Raw genomic sequence first — 26,518 nt, 5'->3', positions numbered from 1 at the left:
CGTCATACGTAATATACAATTTAATCACATATGCCTATATTTTATTTTATTTAGAATTAATTAAAACTTCTATATAAACCTACAAATAAAATTAAATAATGTCTATCAATGACTATAGCTTTGTTATTGTGCAATTAAAGCTTGCAATTATTGAACGCTATAGTACACCATAGCAAAAGAAAGTGCTTTTCGCATTAACTAAAATAACAAATTTCGCCGTTAACACAATTCACTTAACTTAATAATTATTTTTAATACGCTTGAATATAATTTATTGTCACTTACCCCAGCGAATACTTCATGTGACGCCACGAACATACCACCAATCGAAAGCATGCATGGCTTCCCGCTTCTGGTTATCATAAATAATAACAATTTTTGAACTTTTATAGATAGCATATAAAATGGTATTTTACACCTGCAAAGAAAATATATTATTTTTTATATAAGATTATCAACAGATATCGTTATCAAGCATTTCATTATAATGCATTATAAATTAGTTTTTCGAATTCGTCGTATTTCGTGTAATTATCGCGCTGGTGAAACGAAATATTGTTACATCTTACATTTCTTCGAAAACTGCGTTGCTCTGATTCGCAAGTTTTTGTCCAACGTAAAAATTAAGGTATAAGATCAATAGAGATCCAACAATGATAACACTGTATTCTATTGTGTCTCTTGCACTTTGCAATGTTTCTAATAATTGAAATATCTAAAAGCGATCCATGTAACAAATTAAAATTTGTCAATAATCTCTCGGCTATTAAAGTTCAACATAAACATAAAAATAAATAGGATAATGGCTAATGAATAATATCGGAATGATCAATAAAAAACAAAACAATGATCTTTTATAATATATAAAAAATAAATGATAAATTCGATCTTTTCATTTTTATTTCTGATCAATAGGGCAAAACGATTTAAACTCACATAAATAAAATCGAAGATGATGAAGATCATTGAGAAGAACGTTGCAATTAAGTAATTTATCTTGGAAAAATAGTTTATTAAATCAACGTACCTAAGAAACGAAAAGAAAAAATGAATTATAATGAAATTCAATATCTCTATATATATATATATATATATAAATGAAAAATTATTTCGCCCTAACTCCGTGACGTTTTTATAAGAATTTATAATGTCGACTATCCATTTGAATTCCTCGCAAGATCCTTCGAAAAATAAAACATTTTGCATATGTTTTGAATTGTTTTTAAATGGTCGACGTATTTTCCACCTGTAATCAAAACGAGTCGTACGTAAAATTATCTTACTTTCGTGATAATATTATGCTACCAAAAACAAATGTACGTATTTAATTAATCACGTACATTATTATACTGAATTGACAACAAGCGTGTTGTACGAACACCAAATACGACGAATAAAATAAACAACCTATTGATACTAAAACGAAACCCATTATTGTTTGATAAATGAACAAACTGTAAAATAATAGTCCTGCATGTGTAACATTATTAATTGGTAGGGGTAACAATAATTGACCATCTTCCAAAATATCAAAATTATACAGAAGAACACTTAAAATGCATGGAAATGTTACTGAAATAATATAGAGATTGAAGAAAACTGTAAAAAAAAAAAATAAAAAAAAATAAAAATAAAAAAAAAATGATTAAATATATGAGAGTCAATATAAATGTAATATCGTATTTATAGATATTCGTATTTATAGATAAATATTTTCATGATTACCCACGACAACATACACATATAATTTAGTTTCTTTCGTATGTTTTTTTATAATCTTCATTTCCTCTTCGTCGAAGAACTTCTCGTAATCCAACTTAATATGATTCATAATTAACTTCACCTAAAATTAATAAAATATCTTTTCCTTACTAAATATATCATCGACTTGCAAACACGTGAGTCGAATGTTAGAAAATTTGTACGAACTGTTACGTAGCGATAATAAATGGTACTGTAAGAAGAAAGTATAAGAAAAGATGCTATTCCTCTTTGCAACATATTGACAATGAATTGCAGGGCGAAATCTGTCGTGAATAATTGATAAAACTGCAGAAAAGAAATATACTTTTAGTAATCAAATGTAATAATACTTTTAACATTTAAAAAAAAAAAAACAAACGATATATATATACTTTGTATTACATTGCACCATAAAATATTTAAATACTAGTACATTTATTTGAGAGAAATTCCTTTCAGAGACAAAAAAATAATCGATAATAATTACAATAATAAAAGTAATAATCTTATGTACGGTTAAAAAAGATACGTTTACCTGATGCACAATTGCAGGTAATACCAAAGCAGTAATTATAAAAAAAAGGATCAATTGATCTTTTGAATTTTGATTATGTTGTATACAGAATAGCAATTGAAACATTCCATTAGAAAAGAAGAAGTGCTCCGTGTAAAACCTTCGACCATTCGAAGCCATCGTGAACTATCTTATCATTGAGAACTTCTGTTATACAGAAGTGTAATCAATATATCTACACCCCTCTATCGCTTTATTATAAATTCTATTTGACATCTATTACGAACGGTAGCACGTTACGTTAAATGTCGGTATGATAATAGAACTGCAATAATTTAATCCATAGAACGTAATGTAAAAATGTTTCACGTCTTTATACATTCGTAATGACCCAACACATTACAATGCGATTAACATAGGTGGTAATATATGTGTAGAAACAAATGATTGTTACAATCAATAGAACGAGGGAAGATGTATCTCTCAGTTTTTATTTTGCGACATGCGCACTAGGCTCCATTGACTCCACCCCTTTTCATTCGTACTCCGACCACGGTCGTGAACACTTGCTTAAGAAGGGGCTAAGACATCGTTACAGCGACTAGCGAGTGTAATTGACTTAATCGATATCACTGTTCTTTATATGTCAAGTAAAACGTGGTGATGCCAAATTAATGTATTCGAAAAAGTTTATTATCGAGAAATATATAATATTATATTGAAGTGAACGATGCTATATGATACTATATTGAGAAGTAAGGGAAAAAACAATCTGATTCAAAAAAACAGCTTGTTTCAATCATTGTTGTCATCCTATTTTTTACTACAAGTAAGTAAATTCCATTTTGCATTGCAATTGTTGTCAAGGGTGTTCCCGTATTACAGTCTAGAAAATCAGCTCAATGATGAAAAGATAGATTGTTAAATTATTACTAAAGAGTAATTGACTTTATCGTTACTACAATGTGTCGAATGTTCTATGCTAACGTAGTAGTTCTCTAACAATATACATTGCACATACATGTTACAAAAGATTATTTAAAAAAAAAAATTAAGGCGAATATTATAATTATAAAATCTTACACGGAACAAATAATTAATGCCATATATACATTTTCATCGTTACAATCTTATTATTATATCTAAGTGAGTAAAATTGAATTTGTGTAAAACAAATTAAGTCTTCAACATACAAATATATTAATAGTTATAGTCTTTTTATCGTTCGAAAATGATATAAAATTATTATACATTATAACATACCGTAGCAAAGGAGAATGCTCTTCGAATTAACTAAAATAATATATTCCTCATTAAAAGAACGAATAGTATTCCAATTGTTTATTGCTACTTACCGCAGCAAAAGATTCGTGCGATGACACGAACATATCACCGATCGAAATAACGCATGGCCTTCTGCATCTCATTAGTACAAATAACAGTAACTTTTGATATTTGTTCGAAAGATCGTAGAACGGAATTTTACTCCTACAAAAAGAACATAGCATTTTTTTATAGAAATTAATTAACAGCTAACCCATTCAATTACATTTTGAAAATGGACTTATTGTTATTAATTATTTAATGCATATGATTAATTTTTTTCTTTGATAAATTCGATAAATGTAGTGTACCAATGACTGATGTAACGAAACCTTCGTATATCTTACAATTCTTCGAAAACTGCGTTGCTGTAATTCAACAGCTTTTGCCCAAAGTAAAAATTAATATATATTGTAATTGTAGATCCAACAATGTAAAAAATGCACTCGATTATTGCGATCGTATTTTCCGATTTTTTAAATAATTGAAACATCTAAAAGTAAATAAAGTGATAGATAAATATTCTTTAACGATCTCGAGATAACGAATATACCTATATTGAATCAAATAGTATATCGTACTTATATTGGTAGCACGTACTATTGGATTAAATAATATTAAAGTTGCAACAAAACATACAATATTTTTTCATTTAAATTTAAAAAACTATGTATTCCAATGTTCGTTAAAATTCATCATAATTTTCGATTCGAGGAAAATTACTTACGTAGACGAAATCAGTGACAACGAGTATCATCGCTATAAAAACTGTAATCAGGTAAGTAATCTTGGAAAAATCGTTTATCAAATCGACATACCTTGAATAAAATATAAACAATGAATTAGACCAATCTATATTGTGAATCGATATACTACGAGTGTAAAACAATTATTTCGAACTAACTCGGTGACATTTTTATAACGTCTTATAATATCCACTATCCAATTCCATTCCATGCGAGGTGTTTTAAAATAACAAGTCCTCTGTACATACTTCGAATGTTTTTTAAATGGTTGTTGAACTTTCAGTCTTTAACCAAAAAATTGTAGAATGAATAAATAATAAGAATTGAGGTACAAACGAATTTTCTTTTATGATTAAACACGTACACTATAATATTAAGTTGACAACACGCATGTTGTACCATTACCAAGTACGCTGAGAAACTTATACCCCCTACTATTGATATAAGAACTATCGTTAATATTTCATAAATAAGCAAACAAAAGTATAGCACGCTTGCGTTTGTAATATTATTAACGGGAAGGGGTAAGGTTAATTGTTCATCGTCCAACATACCACAGAGATTTAGAAAAACTTGTACAATGCATGGAGATATTACTGAGGTAATATAAACGTTGAACAAAACTGCAAGAATTCAAAAACATATATATAATTGCAATATCGATTTTACGATTATTTAAATGAACATGTTCGTTCTTACTCAGTATAACATAAGCATAAAATTTACTCTGTTTTGTATATTTCTTTATAATGTTGACCTCATCGTCATCAGTAAATTTCTTGTAATCGAGTTTAATACGTGCGTAAATTAATTTCAGCTGGAAATAATAATAGATTCTCTTACCACAGCTAGATTTATCTACGATTTGTATCGAAAAAAAAAATGATACGAACTGTTACAAAACTAAAGTAAGTTGTGCTATAAGCACAGAGAAGACACAGAGATGCCATTACTTTTTGCAGCATTCTGACAGTCGATTGCAGTAGACAGTGTGATGTAAAAATCTGATAAAACTAAAGTCAAAGGACATTTTCACTAATCCCATGTAATATAACATAACGTTAATGATTTACAGACATAAATTATAAATATCTTATCGCATTGTATTTCAACGAAAGATTTTCATTCACAGATGAACATATTCGAACAAAATATAATCAATCTAAATATAATAACAATTATAATAACAATTACAATAACAATTATATCATCAATCGTCTATACATATAAAATAAAGATACGCTTACCTGATATCCAACTATAGGGAATACCTGAATAATCACTGCACAAAGTACAAGCAACTGTTTCTTAAAATTTTGATTAGGACGTACACCCAAAATTAGTTGAACCAATCGATTCGAAAAGAGGAAATGTTGTTCGAAGAAGTTCATACCTTTCCGAGTCATCTTAAAATGTCTCATATTTTCCGTAGGGAAGTGATTAATATACCTACGTCCGTCCCACTATCACTTCATTATTAATTCAAATTGCCATCTATTATCAACGCTAGAACCATGTAAGAAAGTAAGACGGCAAAATGTAACTATAATAATTTAATCTATAGAACGCTACGTAAAAATTTGTCGTTTTATGTATATGTATCGTCTAACATTTTTCGATATTATACACTTCACCTGTATGTAAAGAAACAGGTGATTGTTCCCAACAATTAAATAAGGGGAGATCTTCTTCCTACTTTTAATTTTCGTAGACATGCGCAGAAGGATCTGTTTACTGCAACCTTCGTCAGTCGTTCTTCGACCATGGTCTAGGAAACTTGCTTGAGAAGGAATTAATCAATCGTTACAACAGTTAGCAATGAATGCATTATTTTATCGACAATACAATCCGTCAAACGTTATATACTTATTAAAACAAGTTCAGTGACAATATACAACAAGCATATCTATAAAAAGTGATTATTGAACAATTATCCAGGTAATTTATTACGATTATAAGAATTAACAAACAAAATAAGTCTATTAATGTCATACGTAATGCACAATTTAATCACTGATATCGTCTCATCAATGTGCACATATTTTATTTTATTTAAAATTAACTAAACATTCTATTTACACTTACACATCAAATTAAATGGTATATATTAATGACTATAGCTTCGTTATGCTCGAAATAAAGCTTGGAATTATTGAACGCTATAGTATACCATAGCAAAAGAAAGTGCTTTTCGCATTAACTAAAATACTAAATTAGCCATTAATACAATTGATTAAATTTAATAATTATTTGTAATAAATTTAAAATTAATTTATTGTCACTTACCGCAGCAAATACTTCATGTGACGACACGAAGATACCACCAATCGAAAGCATACATGGCTTTCCGCTTCTGGTTATCATAAATAATAACAATTTTTGAACTTTTATAGATAGCATATAAAATGGTATTTTACACCTGCAAAGGGAATATATTATTTTTTATACAAGATTATTAACAGATATCGTTATCAAGTATTTCATTATTAAGCCTTATAAATTAGCTTTATATGAATTCGTTGTATTTTGTGTAATTATCGTATTGATGAAACGAAATATTGTTACATCTTACATTTCTTCGAAAACTGCATTGCTCTGATCCAAAAGCTTTTGCCCAACGTAAAAATTAAGGTATAGGACCAATATAGATCCAACAATAGTAATACTGTATTCTATTGTGTCCCTTGCACTTTGCAATGTTTCTAATAATTGAAATAACTAAAAGCGATCCATGTAACAAATAAAAATTTTGTAATAATCTCTCGGCTATTAAAATTCAACATAAACATAAATCAAAATGTCCTCAAACAAGTAAAATAATAGAGTAATGGCTAATGATTAATATCGGAATGATTAATAAAAAAAAAATAATGGTCTTTTATAATATATAAAAAAAAATGATAAATTCGATCTTTTCATTTTTATTTCCCATCAATAGGGCAAGACGATTTAAACTCACATAAATAAAATCGAAGATGACGAAGATCATTGCGCAGAAAACTGCAATTAAGTAATTTATCTGGGAAAAACAGTTTATCAAATCAACGTATCTAAAAAAAAAAGGAAAAGAAAAAATATATTTTAATGACATATAAAACATATATATATGAAAAAAAAAAAAAAAAAGAAAAATTATTTCACACTAACTCCGTGACATTTTTATAAGAATATATAATGTCGACTATCCAATCGAATTTTTCGCAAGGTTTTTCAAAAAGCCAAACATTTTCAACATATTTCGGAATGTCCTTAAATGGTCGACGTATTTTCAATCTGCAATCAATACGAGTCATATACAAAATTATCTTACCTTCGTGACAATATTATAGTATCAAATATAAATGCACGTGTTTAATTAATCACGTACATTATTATACTGAACTGACAACAGGCATGTTGTACGAACACCATATACAAAGAATAAAATAAACAACCTAGTAATAGTAGGACGAAAATCATTGTTAGTTGATAAAAAAGGAAACTGTAATATAACAGTCCTCCGTTTGTAACGTTATTAATTGGTACAGGTAACGTTAATTGATCATCATCCAAAATATCAAAATTATGCAGAAGAACATTTAAAATTGACGGAGATATTATTGAAATAATATAGAGATTGAAGAATCCTATAAAAAAGAAAAAAAAAACGAGAGAGAATATGTGAGAGTCAATATAATTGCAATATCGTGTTTATAGATATTCAGATAAATATTTTCATGATTACCCACGACAACATACACATATAATTTAGTTTCTTTCGTATATTTTTCTACAATCTCTAGTTCCTCTTCCCCGGTGAAATTCTCGTAATCCGATTTAAGACGATTCATAATTAACTTGATCTAAAAATAACAAAATATTTTTTCCTTAGGAAATATATCTTCGACTTGCAAAAATGTAAATTAAGTGCTAGAAAATTTCTACGAACTGTTACGTATCGATAATAAATGGTACTGTAAGAGGAAAGTACAAGAAAAGAAGCCACTCCTTTCTGCAATATCTCAACAGTTGTTTGTAAAACGAAATCTGTCGTAAATAGTTGATATAACTATAAACCAAAAAATATATATTTAATAATTAAATTTAACAATATTGTCAACAATGAAGAAGAAAACATAGATAATATTTGGATTGCATAACCTCGTGAATTGTTTACATAACATTGTATTAGAAAATTGATTGAAAAGAAATTTATTTTAGAAAAATAAACCATCGAATCAGAATTATAATAATAAAAACAATAATTATATGTAAATTTAAGAAAGACTCGCTTACCTTATGCACAGACCCAACAAAAAAGAAAGCAATTATTATTAAAAAAACCATCAATCGAATCTTTGAATATTGGTCATGATGTAAAGCTAGTAGAATGTGAACTAATCGATTCGAAAAAAAGAAATGCTCTCCGTAGAAGCTTCGAACTCTGGGAGTCATTGTGAACTGTCTTATTATTGGGAACTTCTGTTACGCTGAAGTGTAATCAATATACAACTTCCCCTCTACCATTTTATTATAAATTCTAATTGGCATCTATTACAAACGGTAGCACGGTATGTTGCATGTCAAAGTTATGTACGAAAGTAGAACTATAATAATTTAATCCATAGAATGTAATGTAAAGATGTTTCGCCCCTTTATACATTCGTAATGTAAACACTTTGCGATATGACTAACATAGGTGATAATATATATGAGAGACAAATGATTGTTACAATCAATAGAACGAGGGAAAATGTATCTCTCAGTTTTTATTTTGCGACATGCGCACTAGGCTCCATTGACTCCACCCCTTTTCATTCGTACTCCGACCACGGTCGTGAACACTTGCTTAAGAAGGGGCTAAGACATCGTTACAGCGACTAGCGAGTGTAATTGACTTAATCGATATCACTGTTCTTTATATGTCAAGTAAAACGTGGTGATGCCAAATTAATGTATTCGAAAAAGTTTATTATCGAGAAATATATAATATTATATTGAAGTAAACGATGCTATATGATACTATATTGAGAAGTAAGGGAAAAAACAATCTGATTCAAAAAAACAGCTTGTTTCAATCATTGTTGTCATCCTATTTTTTACTACAAGTAAGTAAATTCCATTTTGCATTGCAATTGTTGTCAAGGGTGTTCCCGTATTACAGTCTAGAAAACCAGCTCAATGATGAAAAGATAGATTGTTAAATTATTACTAAAGAGTAATTGACTTTATCGTTACTACAATGTGTCGAATGTTCTATGCTAACGTAGTAGTTCTCTAACAATATACATTGCACATACATGTTACAAAAGATTATCTAAAAAAAAAAAATAAGGCGAATATTATAATTATAAAATCTTACACGGAACAAATAATTAATGCCATATATACATTTCCATCGTTACAATCTTATTATTATATCTAAGTGAGTAAAATTGAATTTGTGTAAAACAAATTAAGTCTTCAACATACAAATATATTAATAGTTATAGTCTTTTTATCGTTCGAAAATGATATAAAATTATTGTACATTATAACATACCGTAGCAAAGGAGAATGCTCTTCGAATTAACTAAAATAATATATTTCTCATTAAAAGAACGAATAGTATTCCAATTGTTTATTGCTACTTACCGCAGCAAAAGATTCGTGCGATGACACGAACATATCACCGATCGAAATAACGCATGGCCTTCTGCATCTCATTAGTACAAATAACAGTAACTTTTGATATTTGTTCGAAAGATCGTAGAACGGAATTTTACTCCTACAAAAAGAACATAGCATTTTTTTATAGAAATTAATTAACAGCTAACCCATTCAATTACATTTTGAAAATGGACTTATTGTTATGAATTATTTAATGCATATGATTAATTTTTTTCTTTGATAAATTCGATAAATGTAGTGTACCAATGACTGATGTAACGAAACCTTCGTATATCTTACAATTCTTCGAAAACTGCGTTGCTGTAATTCAACAGCTTTTGCCCAAAGTAAAAATTAATATATATTGTAATTGTAGATGCAGCAATGTAAAAAATACATTCCATTATTAAGATTATATTTTCCGATTTTTTAAATAATTGAAACATCTAAAAGTAAATAAAGTAATAGATAAATATTCTTTAACGATCTCGAGATAACGAATATACCTATATTGAATCAAATAGTATATCGTACTTATATTGGTAGCACGTACTATTGGATTAAATAATATTAAAGTTGCAACAAAACATACAATATTTTTTCATTTAAATTTAAAAAACTATGTATTCCAATGTTCGTTAAAATTCATCATAATTTTCGATTCGAGGAAAATTACTTACGTAGACGAAATCAGTGACAACGAGTATCATCGCTATAAAAACTGTTATCAGGTAAGTAATCTTTGAAAAATCGTTTATCAAATCGACATACCTTGAATAAAATATAAACAATGAATTATACCAATCTATATTGTGAATCTATATACTACGAGTGTAAAACAATTATTTCGAACTAACTCGGTGACATTTTTATAACGTCTTATAATATCCACTATCCAATTCCATTCCATGCGAGGTGTTTCAAAATAACAAGTCCTCTGTACATATTTCGAATGTTTTTTAAATGGTTGTTGAACTTTCAGTCTTTAACCAAAAAATTGTAGAATAAGATAATAAATATTATAATAAATAATAAGAATTGAGGTACAAACGAATTTTCTTTTATGATTAAACACGTACACTATAATATTAAGTTGACAACACGCATGTTGTACCATTACCAAGTACACTGAGAAACTTACACCCCCTATTATCGATACAAGAACTATCGATAATATTTGATAAATAAGCAAACAAAAGTATAGCACGCTTGCGTTTGTAATATTATTAACGGGAAGGGGTAAGGTTAATTGTTCATCGTCCAACATACCACAGAGATTTAGAAAAACTTGTACAATGCATGGAGATATTACTGAGGTAATATAAACGTTGAACAAAACTGCAAGAATTCAAAAACATATATATAATTGCAATATCGATTTTACGATTATTTAAATGAACATGTTCGTTCTTACTCAGTATAATATAAGCATAAAATTTACTCTGTTTTGTATATTTCTTTATAATGTTGACCTCATCGTCATCAGTAAATTTCTTGTAATCGAGTTTAATACGTGCGTAAATTAATTTCAGCTGGAAATAATAATAGATTCTCTTTCCACAGCTAGATTTATCTACGATTTGTATGGAAAAAAAATATGATACGAACTGTTACAAAACTGAAGGAAGCTGAACTATAAGCACAGAGAAGACACAGAGATGCCATTACTTTTTGCAGAATTCTGATAGTCGATTGCGTTAGACAGTCTGATGTAAAAATCTGATAAAACTAAAGTCAAAGGACATTTTTACTAGTCCCATGTAATATAATATAACGTTAATGATTTACAGACATAAATTATAAATATCTTATTGCATTGTATTTCAACAGAAGATTTTCATTCACAGAAGAACTTATTCAAATAAAATATAAACTATGTAAATATAATAACAATTATAATAAAATTATTAATCGTGTATACATTTAAAAGAAAAACACGCCTACCTGATGTCCAACTCCAGGCAATAGGTAAATGATAAATACACAAAGTACAACCAACGGTTTCTTAAAATTTTGATTAGGACGTACACTCGAAATTAGTTGAACCAATCGATTCGAAAAGAGGAAATGTTGTTCGAAGAAGTTCATACCTTTCCGAGTCATCTTGAAATGTCCCACATTTTCAGCAACAAAGTAATTAATATACCTACTTCCTACTACTACTTCATTATTAATTCTAATTGCCATCTATTACGGACAGTTGCACGTTATGTAAAATGTCAAAGTTATGTACGAAAGTAGGACTATAATAATTTAATCCATAGAATGTAACGTAAAGATGTTTCACCCCTTTATACATTCGTAATGTAAACACTTTGCGATACGCCTAACATAGGTAGTAATACATGTGTAGAAACAGGTGGTTGTTACAATCAATAAAACGAGGGAAAATGTATCTCTTAGTTTTTATTTTGCGACATGCGCAATAAGTTCCATTGATTCCACCTCTTTTCAGTCGTCCTTCGACCACGGTCATGGACACTTGCTTAAAAAGGAGCTAACACATCGTTACAGTGATTTGATGTATATAATTGGCTTTGATAATTGGAATCGATTGTTCTTTAAATGTCAAGTAAAACGCGATGATACCAAAGTACTCGAAAAAGTTTATTATGGAGAAATATACAATATTATATTGAAGTGAATGATATTGAGAATGATAAAGAAAAAAAAAAAAAAATTGAGAAGAACAATATGATTGAAAAAATTGTTTGTTTTAATCATTGCTGTCATCGTATTCTTTACTACAAGTGAGTAAATTCAATACTGTATTGCAATCATTGTCAAGTGTTCTCCTATGACGGTCTAGAATATTTGTTTAATAATAAAAAAATAGAGAATTATAATTATTACTAAAGAGTGATAATTGATATTTCTACTTGATATTCCTACTTTCCCCTACTTCTCGTTGTTATTATTTTATTATAAATTCTAATTGCCATCTATTAGGATATCAATAATAGGCGTTATGTACAAGGGTGCACGAAAATAAAATTACAATAATTCAATCTATAGAACTAAAGTAACCCCTTTCATAAAGGGTGCACGGAATCCTTTATACATTTATAACGTATTATACCTTCTTATTACATTTACTACATTACATTTATGTAAAGGAACATGTGGTTGTTCCCAGACAATTAGACGAGGGAAAAAAATATCTATTTTTCTTTTCTTTTTCAATTTTCATGAACATCTGCACAAAGGTCCATCGAATACAATCGTTGTCAGTTTTACTCCGATCACGGTTCAATGTATTTGTTTAAAAAAAAAAAATAAGAAAACAAATTGCTATAAAAACTATAAAAGAATACTTATTCTTTTATCACACCGGTCTCTATGAAATGTTTTATATATGTGATAACAAGCTTTAAACGTATTCATCAACGTAATTGTGATTACGATAACTATAATCAATTTCGTTATTAGAAAAATTAATACAAAATAAGCGTGTTAATGTTCATCGACAATACGATATGCACAGTTTAATTTTTACATAATTTACATAATGTACACTTAATAAGCGTTCCTAAAATCGTATTATACGTAAATATATCTTATTTTATTTGAAACTAATTAAATCTTCTACTTCCAAGGATATATATGTTTGTTCTTAACGGAACGATAATTTAAAGAAGATCCTAAATTACTAATTAAAAGAAAGAAATAGAAACTTTCGTGTCTATCCAATTCTCTTATACTCTTTTTAGCAACCGTACCAAAAAACATTGCCTTTCACTTTTTTTTCATCTTTTCTTTCTGTCTTTTCTTTTTTTTCTTCTTCTTTTTTATTTTTTTATTTTTTTGATAGAAACACTGAAGAAAGAAAGAAATGGTAACGATCTTCCCTTTGCATAATTAATTAAGTGAATCTCATTTAATGCAAATCCTTCTTATTATTTGATTAATTAATAATAATTATTATTATTATATATAATAGAATGATTGTGAAAGATTTGTTTTCAATTCAATCACAATTGTAAAAGATGATACATAATTTACAAATAAGTACTCTACCCAATAATAATAATAATAATAACAGAATGATAAAAAAATTATTTTGGCATACATTCAATATTAATTAATTAAAATAATTTATAATAATTTATAAACGATTATTGTAAGTCGAATGATAATAATAAGATGGATAATAGAGATATATTTATAGTTCGATTGAAATCTTCAAAAGATGATAGTAATAATAATCGAACGAATTTAGAACAAATTGTACAAATACGGAAATTCAGATTGAAGTGGTATATAATTTATAAAAAATATCCAAATATGTGGTTTTTTCATTAAATAAATTTTTTTTATGATTATGTAAAGCTTCGTAAATTTTCTATATAAGAACGTATATTAAATGCTTATATAATATTATTATATATTTAATGTTTAAATCTCGGTTACTCTTGTTGAGTTTTCGAGAAACATGACTATACATAAAATATTATTTTAATTTTGTACTATAAACATAACATTTTGAAGTTGGAAATTAATTAAAAGTCAAATCATTAATTTATTATAGTTCTTCGATAATTCATATATATATATATATATATATATATATATATATATATATATATATAAATTGTTTTACAAATCGATCCTTTAAATTCCTGTCGCGACTTACGGCTTATAGTATAAATTATTAAAAATATTATGATACTTAACACATTATTACTTATAATTACGATATAAAAAATATGAAAATCTGTTCAGTTCAAACAGATAAATTTTCTTCTTTTTTTTATGTTTTAATTAGAGACTTTGTCGAAATGAATATCCATAAATCATATAATGATAAAAAATGGAAAATTATTGTATATACGTTCTCTTATATTATATGTCCTACATTTCTATGCTTTGACGAAGACAGCAAACAAATGACTTATTTATTAATATATATATTTTTTTCTTTTTCTTTTTCTTTTTCTTTTAAATTATTTTGTTGCCTTTCTAGATTTTATTCTCTTAAATAAAAAAATAAAAAAAAATAAAAAAAAAATCTCTATGTCATAGTTCCTTATGTTATCAATTTTCATGAGAATCATTATTGAATTTCTAAAAAAAAAATAATTAAAATGTAGTCTAGCTCAACATTAACAAAATGTAATAAATGCAAAATGGATTACGTTATACGAGTATGAGCTGAAATGAAATCAAAAAATGATTTCTTTCTTTCTGATTTACGTTCTTAAATATATATCTGAATGTCTTAACGATGATAAAAATTAATATAACTTCAAAATAGACGTACGTAATCGGAACGTCTCTATTTACTGATTATCATTTATTTATCGATTATGATTAAAAAGAAATATTCAATATTTTTCATCGTCGATTTAAAACCGATCTGTTAAATGGATATGTATACGTAAAAAATGCTACAACGTTAAAAACACCAATCATTACTTTCAAATAGATATGTACAAGCAATAATATAACTGCAAAAATAAAACAAATTACATCGCAAATTTGCAAATATAAAAGTAAATAAAATGATTTTGAATATTATTTCGAACAATAGACATTTTTAATCAAGCCTTCGATTACGTTATATCTAAAATGTTGTTAATCGACAAAAAGCCTAATATACAAAATAGACAATTACAATTTTTAAAATTGTATCTTGATCAAATGATCCACGGTTACTTTCTTTTTTATTATCTTGCATTAGCGAGTTATTTGTATTTTTTTGTCAATGTCAACCAATTCTCTTACTATATAATAGGAGAGAGTAGAGTACATCTTTCGATTCATTCTAATTCGATAACGAAAAATCATTTTTTATCGAAATCTATCATGTCCTTTAGACGCGTAACGATCTTCGAAACGAATTCGTGAAGTATCGGTTGCCTCGTCTTTCCAACATCCATCACTTCCTCGTGATTAGTCTCAGTATGATCATCGTAATCGGTCGAACATTGATTAGTGATTAGACTAAAGGCAAAGACTGTCAGATCGCAATGTCTTGCTGTTATCACCTCGTGTACCGTGGACATACCTGAATAAGAAAAAAAAAAAAGAAAAAAAGAAAAAGAAAAAAAAAGAAGAAACGAAACGATTAAACATTTTTTTTTTTTAATATTCTTATTATATTTATGAAATATTTATATTGTTATATTTCTTTCATTTATATTATTATATTTATTTAATATTTTTCAAATAATATTTGAACGTTTTAATTTGATAAAAGTTTAAAATCTTTTGTTTATCGATATACAATACTGCATGTCATAATAGAATCGACGTCTAATACAAGAACGAGCCAAAAGTTCTTAGATCGTTTTAAAAATCAATAATTCCCTTTCGAAACCTTATATTCTTCTTTTTATCAAATCGTGAAATTACAAATTAGTTGAGAAAAAAAATTAACCTACAGTTTCGATAATGAGTGATTGATTTTTTAATATCATCTACAAATTTTTAGCTCATCCTGTATCAAAAATAAAAAATAAATAAAACAAAATAAAATATGTAACGATAAGAGTTTCGTCGTAAAATTATTTCAAACAAAAAAAAAAGAAAAAGGGAACTAACCAACGGCATCGACGCCAAATATTCGAAGCATCTTCAATTCGGCAACTGTTTCAAAATTTGGTCCACCTAAACAGGTGTAAACACCTTTGTGTACTATATCATCGATACCCATCTCTGATGCCACTTCTTCTCCTATTTTAATTAATTCAGTATTGTAAGCTTTGTTCATTGGTGGAAACCTAGGACCGAATCTGTAATCGAATAGATAAAAAATGCTTTCTCCTTAATATTTCTTATCTAATATTTACATGACAATTTTTTTAAATCTAATCTTATAATCATACAAAAAAGATTCGACATGATCTAAACCATTTGAATTTAAACATTTATCTATTTAATTTTTTGTTGCTCTACTTTTAACCAAATTTTTGTTCAATCGTAAATAACATTTTATTAAATATCACATTCATAATCTGTAAAATATATATATATATATATATATATATATATATAAGTATACATATATGTACGGCGAATCATTTAACATGATAAATAACACATTAATCGTTATCAAATTTCCTTCGTTAATGCAATTCGAAATCTATTACCAATCTTTTAATAGAGATAATCGACGATGAAATTGTAATTAGTTAATCAAAATGATATGATTCAATCTTTGTAGTTAGAAACGATTTTTTATCGTGAATTAATATTCTTCATTTGAAGAAACGAACGTAGATCATGAAAAATCGTCAAAAAATATCTGAGCATATAAAAAAAAAAAAAAGAAATATACCGATCGTCATTGGGTCCTTGAAGAGGATTGTTACCAGCGAAACCCATCAGATTCACATGATCCTTCATTATCATAATGTCACCGACCTGATAAGTTGGATTTAATCCTCCAGCAGCATTCGTAGCAATAAGATGAGTCACTCCTACGAGCTTCATCACTCTGACAGGCATTGAACACTAATCGAGAATAGAATTAAAATTAAATTTATTTTTTATTTTCACTTTCTCATCTATCTAACTAAACGTTTATTATCATTTAGATCTTCCTCGTTGTTAATTAAACATTTTCATTATGATCATGCCTTCTTCTTTCTCTCTTTTTCGAATCATTCCACAATCATTTTTAATACATAATTTTTGTACTTTTTATTCTTTTTAAATTATTGCAAAAATGTTATATCATCCGTTTAATAAATATTAAAACGAAAATAACGTAGATATTACATTATCATACATTATATATTTCAAATTGTAAAACTGTAATCTTAGTAAGTTTGTAACGATTTAACAATGAAAGAAAAAAAAAATTAACTTAACAAATCTCAAGAAAGTTTAATTGATTCTTAATATCATCGAGAAACTTTTATACCCCATTCTATATAATCTTATTTATTTAGATAGAAATATTTTCATTTTATATTTTGTTATATTCTTTTCTTTTTATTAATAATAATTAAGCTTCGTTAAGTATCTGTATATATCACATACACGTACACACACATATTTTTATTAATTTTTTTAACATCCCTTTGATTTACCTTCCAAAGTGGATAACCCTCGTAATAATGAAATCTTCCCTGCATACACATAACCGGAACACCCTCGAGATAACCAAATACCATCTGTCCCGTGTGTCCTTTCACTGTTGATACAGGAAAATGTGGTATCTCTTCGTAGGGAAAGCAGTATTTGTCGACTAAAGACTCAGCGATCGAACCTGGACACAACTCGTTTTGCTCACATGATCCTGTTTGAAAATAGACACAATACTTTTGACCAAAAAAAAAAAAAGAAACTAAGTGAAGCAATGTGATGCTCTGAAAACCTAATAAATTCAAAATCTGCACTTGCCGTTGTCGAAAAGACGCAACTAGCGATTAGTTTTTAATATGCTGTCAAATATTAAGTAATAATAGCAATAACAATAGAAAAATTACTTTGATAATAACGAAAAAAAAAATGGCGAGGATACTAACCCATACCAGAACCACATATTATTCCTATTTTTGGACGTGTTTTTACACGGTCGAGTAAAAACTGTGCAGATTCTTGCAATGTTTCGAACGTGTACCTGAAATAGAAAACAAAAAAAAACAAAAAAAAAACAAAAATAATGATGATGATGATGATTATAAACAATAATAAAAATAATAGTAATAACGACTTTTACGATCATTTATAAGAATTATGTAATGTAAATAAAATAAAAAAAAAGTAATAATTGAATTAATAAAAACGTATTGTGTCAATAACATTAATTGTTTTTACAATATTGTAAAAAGTGTTAATTGTGTGATTACACGTTAAGTAACGACAAAAATGTCATAATTAATTTAATAATAATTATTATTATTTTTAGAATACATTACTAATGTTAAAATACGATATTAATTAAGTGCAAACAAAAAATTATAGTTAAGTTAATAATGAACTCATTGTATATAGTAGCAAATATTATTAAAACACAAATGATACGTTCAAAATTTAAATAATAATATTTAATAATCGATAGGTACGAATACGCGTAAATCAATTATAAATACAAATACATTCTTATTCATTTTCTATTTGAAATCGTAAATCAGAAAGAAAGAAAAAAGAAAATACATTAACAATTTCGTAAATAACTCAAAAAATAATATTATATATCATCGCAAAGATTATATCCATCAATTTGATAGGTATTATCTCTGATTACTATGTATATAATTAATTAGCTTTATATAAAAATACATATGTAAGTTCGATAATTAAAAATAAGAAAAAAAATTTTTAATCTCACGTCGCGTGTACTTTTAATCTTTCTTTTTTTTCCCCTATTTTTTTCACTCTAAGAAAAATAATATTCACAAGACGAATAATATTCATATACAACATAGTCAATTAATAATTAGCCAACATATTATTGACACATGAAAAAGTATATAATAAAAGTAATAGGAAGTAGATAAAATATTAAACGAATGAATACAGTAAATCATCGTTACAATAACCAATCGAAACTTAATTAAATCATAAATCTCTGATTAGATTTAATTTTTTTTTTTTATCATGGTTATAGTCGTTTTAATTATATATATATATATATGTGTGTGTATATATATATAGTAGAACAATGAATATCGCGTATCATTGATGCTTTCTAAAGAAAGAGAAAAAAAAAAGAAAGAAAGAAATAGTAATGAAGTATAAATTACATTGATTGGGATCAAGATCCTGTGAATCATAAAATAATGACAACGATAGTTATAATGAATATCAATTAGAAATGGATTTTTATTCTATTATTTAGAAATATCGTTTTAGAAATTTGTTTAGGATTACTTACTGAAGTAATAGTTTAGTTAACAATTATTTATAAGAAAATAAGAAAAAAAGATCTACTATATCTATAATTAAAATATTTCAAAAGAATGTCTTAATAATTTTCTTAACAGTTTAAAAATATTGAACAATTACGTATCCTCCAACACGTTTATATCTAATGATATTAATTAATAATAATTGAATTTCTAATTATATAGTTACATTTATTAATTATGTTTTTTTAATTTCTTTTTACAAAATATTGATTTATTTTAATTTTTATAGAAATTTCATTTGAGAGATAACGATATTAATTATATATGTATATATATATATTTTTTTAATAATTCAATTAACTCAAATAATTCAATATTTTCTAACATAAATGACATTTAAAAACAAATGATTAGAACTGTTAATTAATATTTGAAAAAAAAATTATAATAGAGGAATAGATAAAGTGAAATAAAAACATTCGTTAAATTTCATGGCAGCATAAACGACAAGAAGTCATCAATAAGATAATTGGTTAATAAACTAGCAATTTTTATAATTAGTTAGGATCTTCATATCTTCAAATAAGTAATTACAGAGAGAAAAAGAGATTATTTAGTATCTAGCCGATTAGCCTAATGAATAGAGTTAATTGTATCATTTCCTGAAAATCTCCAAAATCACATACACACACACACACACACATAATTATTTATATTTAAACTATGAAAAATATTAATTTCGTATTAACGTTCGTATAAAAAATTAATAAAACAAAAAAATAAGTAATTTTACATATTTCGTTCAAAAAATATTTCATCACTTTCTTCTTAATAAATTTTAATCATTAACATTATGATTATCTCAAACAAAAATTGATGACCAATTTTTTATATTTAAATATATATATATATAAACTATATAAAGTCTATATTATACACGCACACACACACACACACACACGACTTGTAATTTTTGTAGAATGAAGTGATGTAATTCTTGAACGTACTTCAAGTTTATTACGAAGCATTGGCTCCGACGTCAACATTAGATAATTCGTTACGTCTATTTAAGATAAATTAATTCAAGCAAGAAGAAAAAGAAGAAGTGATTCTTGTAAACACGATAAGAAGAAACATTGCGTAAACACAAAAAATTTTCGAAACTTTTTCCAAGATAGAAAATCTTGTGCAATTGAACGACAATGTTTCATTGGTCACTCGCGATTAATGTTTCTTTAATTTCTTTTTGTTCTTTTATTTTATTTTTTAATCCGCAGACGAAATATAAACAAGATTATAAAAAATAGGTTAAAAGAAATAATCATTCAGATTATTTAAATTTCAACAAATGAATTATTGTGAAATATCTTTACGTGATCGTCGAAAATTTTTAACGACGATTGCGATTTAATGCATATTACATTAACAAAAAGTTTTTTTTATTTTAAACGATAAAAAAAAAAGAATTTATATTAAAAACGAAAAAAACAAATGCTCCAAAGTAATCTCATTACAATGAGCGATCTCTTTTAATTATTGCAAACAATTATTATATAAATAAAATATACCAATTGGAGATTTCTCAGAGAAAAAAGAGAAATGAAAAATTGTGAAAAATAATTTCTTTCGACGTACGATCGAATAAATAATTATTTCACATATACGTATATATGTATATAGCTCTAATTTCAACTAATAATACAACTAAGTTTCATAATTCGTTCTGATAATATACTTCATGAAATTTTCGTAAATAACATATTTGTTTCAAAATGAAAATAGTGAAAATAATTGTTTTACGATATCTCTATTGACTCCCGGATTGCATAGTACGTATTTAAATAAACAGACTTGTGACATTAGAAATAATAAATCAATCGATAGTTTGAAATCAGTACAATTTCGAAATAGTAAATAAATCTTATCGAGTTCTCCGCTAGTTTTGCATTTAAATATCATTATCAATTTAAAGAGAAGAAGAAAAAGACAGAGTGTGTACGTATGCGTATATACGTGTGGTCGGTTGATTGCATGTGTGCGTGCGTGTCACGTATAATATAAAAGTAATATATAAAAGTTTTTGTTTATAATAATCTTAGACTTTTTTCTTTTCATATTTTTTCATATACAGATACACTCATTTACTAAAAATAAATACCTATATTTATGTGAAAAGAGTTTTTATGATTTTTAGAATTTTTTATTATACTATGTAATTAACTATTGCGACTAATATCTCTAAACTATTTCTTCGTCTATACTAAACTACTACGTAATTAACTGTTATATTAACTATTATATTATTTTCATACTGTAGATGTTTATTAATATAATATTATTTTAAATTATATATGACGATGATTATGAAAGTAATTAAAATCGAAAGTACAGATAAAACTTTGTTATACATCGTATTAATCATCTACAAAAAAAGATTTAATTATTTCAAAACAACGAATATATGATTTAGATAACTATTTCGTAATGGTCATGTGATATTTCTATACAAAAATCGTTTAATTAAATTATTTATATAACAACACGATTAAGAAATTATCGAACATGTAATACAAATTCAATATTTCTAATCGTAGACAAATAAGTATTCGAGAATAATAACGTACATTATCTCATATTGTAAATAAATAAAAAAAAATTATGAGAAAAACTATACTCTTGATTATTAAAATTTATACAAGATCTTTAATATCTAATCATTATTTATTAAAATATTGTATAAATATTGTAAATCAAAAAAGATTGAAAACAACAACTGGAATATTTAAATAGAATAATATTCAATATAATTGAGTCATTATTTACAAAATCCCAATTAGTATAAATCCAATCATACAAATCATATTTTCATTAATGTTACTAATATAGATTAAAACAAAAAAAATCGATTTCGTAATTATCACTGAATAAATTAATCATCATTTCTATTTCAACAAATTATCACTCAATAAATTAAAATCGTCATTTCTTTTTTAACATTACAAACACAAAAATCAATCCCCGCTACACACAGTCCTCTTAATTACAACAAAAAAGAAAGATTGCTTAATTAACATTCCTATTTCAACTTACACATTTCAATTTGTATTAAAAAAAAAAATAAGAAAATAAATAAATAAAAGAGAAAAAAATTCTTGCTATAAGATCCACTTAATTGAAATAAAACTTACGTGGATTGACGATTGTGTTTGACCGTGGATGCGGATACAAATTCATCATCCTTAGATCGTTGAATTAATTCGTAGCTTTTACCAAAGCCATTGATCGGAATGTCGTTGTCCGGAAACGGCATATCTTCTTTTCTTCTTTACCAATGAAGGTTAACAACAAGAAGAAAAAGAAGAAAAAAAGAGAACAAGAAAAAAAAGAAGAAAAAAAAAATAAACGAAGAAAAAACCAGGTACGTTGAAAAATTAATTATAATACACAAAACTTTTTATCCGATTTATGTATGCACACTTTTATATTTATATATTATTCATATGTATATATATATATATACATATATATATTTTTTTCTTTCTTTTTTAAATTAATATATATATATATATATATGTATATGATAACACACGTATAATTTATATCAAATTTACTTCAGACAGAGAATATATCTTTAATATTATGTTAAAAGAATGACTCGAAGTCGACTCCTTTTATAAGCCAACTCAAAGCGAGATAGAAAAAATATTGTTAACTCCGATGAGACGACCAATGATCTTATAAGCTCACTTCGGTCTCCAACCAATGGAAGTATACGTTAACAGTAAAAGTTGTAGGGAGGGGAAAGTGGGGAGAACATTTCATGATAACCCATTACGAAGCAAGTGCTCCAATTGTCGACACTAGCGTGAACTCTCTTATATTTATTTTGATCATCTCTTTCTCTCTCTCTCTCTCTCTCTCTCTCTCTCTCTCTCTCTCGCTCTCCCCCTCTTCTCTCTTTCACTCTCACTCTCACTCTCACTCTCTCTCTTTCACTCTCACCCTCACTCTCACAGACACTCTATTTCTCTCTCTCTCTCTCTCTCTCTCTCTCTCTCTCTCTCTCTCTCTCTCTCTCTCTCTCTCTCTCTCTTTCTCTCTCTCTTTCTCTCTTTCTCTCTTACATGTTATAATGTCGAGAAACTCATATAATCGTATCGTATAATACTAAGAGCAAGAAAGAGAGAGAGAGAGAGAGAGAGGGAAAGGAAGATACTCCTTTTAACGATTTCGAAATCATAGTGAGGAAGGTCAGATAAATTTAACACTCGTAAAAATTATTTCGTCGTACTTGAAAATGTTTGCCCTTCGAAAAGGAAACTTTCCAATATTTCTACGTAGGTACATCGTTCAATCATATATACTTCCGTACACGTGATAACAACAACAACAACAACAACAACTATGACGAATCAATCGTACCAAGAATAATCAACGAACTTTGACTTAGAAACTGAATCTGGTGCGTCGTAGGATATTATAACGACTATTCTTTTCTTATCAGATCGGCTCTCGATTTTTTTTTCACGTCGTTTTTTCTTTTATACACGTCGTTTTGTTTTCTTCGTCAGGTTTTTTTTTTGTTTTGCTTTCTTTCTTTTACTTCTCTCCTCTCCTCCCAATCTTCCCTCCACCCGTCTAATCACGACCTGATTGTTTTTGATTGTCTCACGTTTTACGAAAAAGATTTTTGATTTCGCCTTTCGTTTCTTTCCTTTCTGACATTCCTTTCAACTTTTCTTACTCGTTCACTTTTTATATTTATTTCTTTTTTCGTTTCTTCTTCTTTAATTTTTAAATCTTTATTTTATAAATGTCGCTTCATCGATTCTTTTCAATCGATGTGATTTTAATTTTTCACATATTTTCCTCGTCTTTTTTTTTTTTTTTGTTACGCTACTTAACATTCGAATGTTATTACTTTTTTATCTTTTTTCGAATTTCAAACGTACTATTAATTAAAAAAAAAAATGTTTACAGACTGCTTCTCAATTCGAAATGAATTAATGTTAAAACTATTAGAAAGAATTTGATCTCGTAACATGTTTGTATAAGAGCTCTTATATCACCCTATTTGACCTTTCGATTGAATACGAAACAGACGTATAGATAAATAGAGATATATAATTTAAATAACTACGCCCAAGGTAAGTTAGTTAACGTAACTAGTATCTCGTTAGTTAATTAGTTCGTTTCTTAATAACTACGATTAAAAAACATGGCCTATTATTCTATATGCCGTTTCTTAATTTTCTATTTAATTTCATTTCTCTAAATCAGATTGTTTATCATTAACTATAATTAATCTCAAATCAATTAAATCTCGAAAATTTCGATATCAAATATCAAATGAAATGTATCTGATCAAATCGTAATTATCATTTCTAATCACTAATTAGTGATATCAATTTTATCAATCAGATTATTATTAATCATAATATAAACTTCTATATCGAATGTTAAATAAAAATATTTCTATAATGATCATTTCTAAATATTAATGACATTAATTTTCAAAATTATATTTTATCACGAATCATGATCAATCTCAAATTCATTATAAAGAAAATTTTGTTATATCAAAATACGAAATGAAACGTTTCCAATTAATTTTAATCATTTGTTAGCAATTGTTAACGATTTTACCGATCGATTATTTATTTTTTCTCATTATTTATATTATTCACTAAACATGATCGTTAGCACAATACGTATGAACAATTTTTATGAATATGAATAATATAAATAAAACTTACATTTCTAATCGACCCATGATAAAACACATAGTAGTTTCTGTTCGACACGGATTGTTATGACCCAGTCTCATTACAAACTGTTTCTCAAGCGTACCTCGAATACAATTGGCGATACTCACTACATACATTCGTCTTTTACATTCTAATCTTATCGACTATTCTACAATCGATTAGCCATCACGGATTAAACACAACCATAATAAGACTTATATAAATATATACGTATGTATGAGCGACATTATGTTTTAATTGTTTTAATTTGTGTTTAAAAACACTGTTTATGACTTCTTCCGCTCTCATTATCGATTATCAGATATAATTTATTTTTGTTTCGATTTTCTTGTTTGTTTATTTGCTTTGTTTTTTTTTTTCTTTTTTACTTTCATCTTCAAAAAAATACTGCATGTTGTGTTCTGTTTTTCTATTTTATATTTGTAATATGCTATATGACCGATCGATCACTTTATTCGTTTATCATACACATATCTTCACTATCGATAATTTATAATCATTATATATATATATATATATATATATATATATATATATATATATATATAAAAGAATTTATTGATAATGCATTGTTCTTAAAAATTATCATTTAATACCGGAAGATTAACGATAAAATTCGTGAAAAACAAAAAAAAACAACTACGAATAGATAAACAAATTTTATCTTAAATACATATATGATAATATGTAATTATATTAAGTATGTATACACACACATACATTAGGTATTGTTAATATATACATACATTTATATATTATATTAAGTTTATATTATATTATTAAAAAAAATATATATGTATATAAGTGTATACACATATATATTCATAAATATGTGTATAAGATATAGGAAAAATACTTAATAATATAATTGATTTTTTTCAATTCATCATTTCTTTAGGCTTCGAGAAAGATAAGTAAAATCTACATACGTACATACATACGTATTTATACATATATATCGTTACGAAATATCATAAACAACACACAAATGACAAT

General features: G+C 26.6%; 4 protein-coding genes across 10 annotated transcripts; all 4 read right to left on the bottom strand.

Moving 5' to 3' along the window:
* LOC127068517 (uncharacterized) lies at positions 1–8,408 on the bottom strand. 3 transcript variants are annotated; one of them, XM_051004798.1, is made up of 7 exons: positions 8,051–8,408; positions 7,694–7,952; positions 7,474–7,599; positions 7,286–7,376; positions 6,899–7,044; positions 286–418; positions 1–198 (listed from the first exon to the last, which is right to left on the bottom strand). In XM_051004798.1, exons 1-7 carry the CDS (start codon positions 8,154–8,156, stop codon positions 148–150), a joined length of 912 nt encoding a protein of 303 aa, XP_050860755.1. In that variant the 5' UTR covers positions 8,157–8,408; the 3' UTR covers positions 1–147. The 3 variants fall into 3 exon arrangements, with proteins under 3 accessions (XP_050860755.1, XP_050860754.1, XP_050860752.1); XM_051004797.1 differs by having other exon boundaries at positions 106–418; XM_051004795.1 differs by lacking the exons at positions 1–198; positions 286–418 and adding an exon at positions 6,268–6,745.
* Positions 2,506–6,245, bottom strand: LOC127068516 (uncharacterized). The gene is made up of 9 exons (XM_051004794.1): positions 5,961–6,245; positions 5,220–5,832; positions 5,026–5,143; positions 4,691–4,949; positions 4,485–4,610; positions 4,308–4,398; positions 3,928–4,073; positions 3,613–3,745; positions 2,506–3,550 (listed from the first exon to the last, which is right to left on the bottom strand). The coding sequence occupies exons 2-9, from the start codon at positions 5,289–5,291 to the stop codon at positions 3,503–3,505; spliced, it is 993 nt and encodes a 330-aa protein (XP_050860751.1). The 5' UTR covers positions 5,292–5,832; positions 5,961–6,245; the 3' UTR covers positions 2,506–3,502.
* Positions 8,409–8,582: 174 nt separating the features above from the next.
* On the bottom strand, positions 8,583–11,011 carry LOC127068521 (uncharacterized). The gene is made up of 5 exons (XM_051004802.1): positions 10,812–11,011; positions 10,635–10,725; positions 10,255–10,400; positions 9,940–10,072; positions 8,583–9,877 (listed from the first exon to the last, which is right to left on the bottom strand). The coding sequence occupies exons 1-5, from the start codon at positions 10,862–10,864 to the stop codon at positions 9,827–9,829; spliced, it is 474 nt and encodes a 157-aa protein (XP_050860759.1). The 5' UTR covers positions 10,865–11,011; the 3' UTR covers positions 8,583–9,826.
* A 1,334-nt stretch (positions 11,012–12,345) lies between these two features.
* Positions 12,346–25,542, bottom strand: LOC127068515 (purine nucleoside phosphorylase). 5 transcript variants are annotated; one of them, XM_051004789.1, is made up of 6 exons: positions 25,511–25,542; positions 18,429–18,523; positions 17,991–18,199; positions 17,234–17,409; positions 16,498–16,688; positions 12,346–15,961 (listed from the first exon to the last, which is right to left on the bottom strand). In XM_051004789.1, the coding sequence occupies exons 1-6, from the start codon at positions 25,537–25,539 to the stop codon at positions 15,738–15,740; spliced, it is 924 nt and encodes a 307-aa protein (XP_050860746.1). In that variant the 5' UTR covers positions 25,540–25,542; the 3' UTR covers positions 12,346–15,737. The 5 variants fall into 5 exon arrangements, with proteins under 5 accessions (XP_050860746.1, XP_050860748.1, XP_050860749.1 ...); XM_051004791.1 differs by having other exon boundaries at positions 17,991–18,169; XM_051004792.1 differs by lacking the exon at positions 25,511–25,542 and adding an exon at positions 22,943–23,502 and having other exon boundaries at positions 17,991–18,169.
* Between the last annotated feature and the right edge of the window lie 976 nt (positions 25,543–26,518).

The sequence above is a fragment of the Vespula vulgaris genome, chromosome 13, assembly GCF_905475345.1.
Source record: "Vespula vulgaris chromosome 13, iyVesVulg1.1, whole genome shotgun sequence".
Taxonomy (NCBI): domain Eukaryota; kingdom Metazoa; phylum Arthropoda; class Insecta; order Hymenoptera; family Vespidae; genus Vespula; species Vespula vulgaris.
This window is presented reverse-complemented; position numbering and strand designations above follow the sequence as displayed.

Bases quoted from the DNA above. Each gene is read 5' to 3' on its own strand.
- LOC127068517 (XM_051004797.1), bottom strand. From the start codon at position 8,156: ATGAATCGTCTTAAATCGGATTACGAGAATTTCACCGGGGAAGAGGAA. The intron at 7,377-7,473 runs GTTAGTGTGAAA...TTTTTTTTTTAG, and splicing joins TCTTATAAAAATGTCACGGA to ATACGTTGATTTGATAAACT. The intron at 419-6,898 runs GTAAGATGTAAC...TTTTCTTTGCAG, and splicing joins AATGCAGTTTTCGAAGAAAT to GTGTAAAATACCATTTTATA.
- LOC127068516 (XM_051004794.1), bottom strand. From the start codon at position 5,291: ATGCTGCAAAAAGTAATGGCATCTCTGTGTCTTCTCTGTGCTTATAGC. The intron at 4,950-5,025 runs GTAAGAACGAAC...GAATTCTTGCAG, and splicing joins TTATGCTTATGTTATACTGA to TTTTGTTCAACGTTTATATT. The intron at 4,074-4,307 runs GTAAGTAATTTT...ATTTACTTTTAG, and splicing joins TTGTCACTGATTTCGTCTAC to ATGTTTCAATTATTTAAAAA.
- LOC127068521 (XM_051004802.1), bottom strand. From the start codon at position 10,864: ATGGAATGGAATTGGATAGTGGATATTATAAGACGTTATAAAAATGTC. The intron at 10,726-10,811 runs GTTAGTTCGAAA...ATTTTATTCAAG, and splicing joins CGTTATAAAAATGTCACCGA to GTATGTCGATTTGATAAACG. The intron at 10,401-10,634 runs GTAAGTAATTTT...ATTTACTTTTAG, and splicing joins TTGTCACTGATTTCGTCTAC to ATGTTTCAATTATTTAAAAA.
- LOC127068515 (XM_051004790.1), bottom strand. From the start codon at position 23,064: ATGCCGTTTCCGGACAACGACATTCCGATCAATGGCTTTGGTAAAAGC. The intron at 18,524-22,942 runs GTAAGTTTTATT...TTTCTATTTCAG, and splicing joins AAACACAATCGTCAATCCAC to GTACACGTTCGAAACATTGC. The intron at 17,410-17,990 runs GTAAATCAAAGG...ATTCTCGATTAG, and splicing joins AGGGTTATCCACTTTGGAAG to TGTTCAATGCCTGTCAGAGT.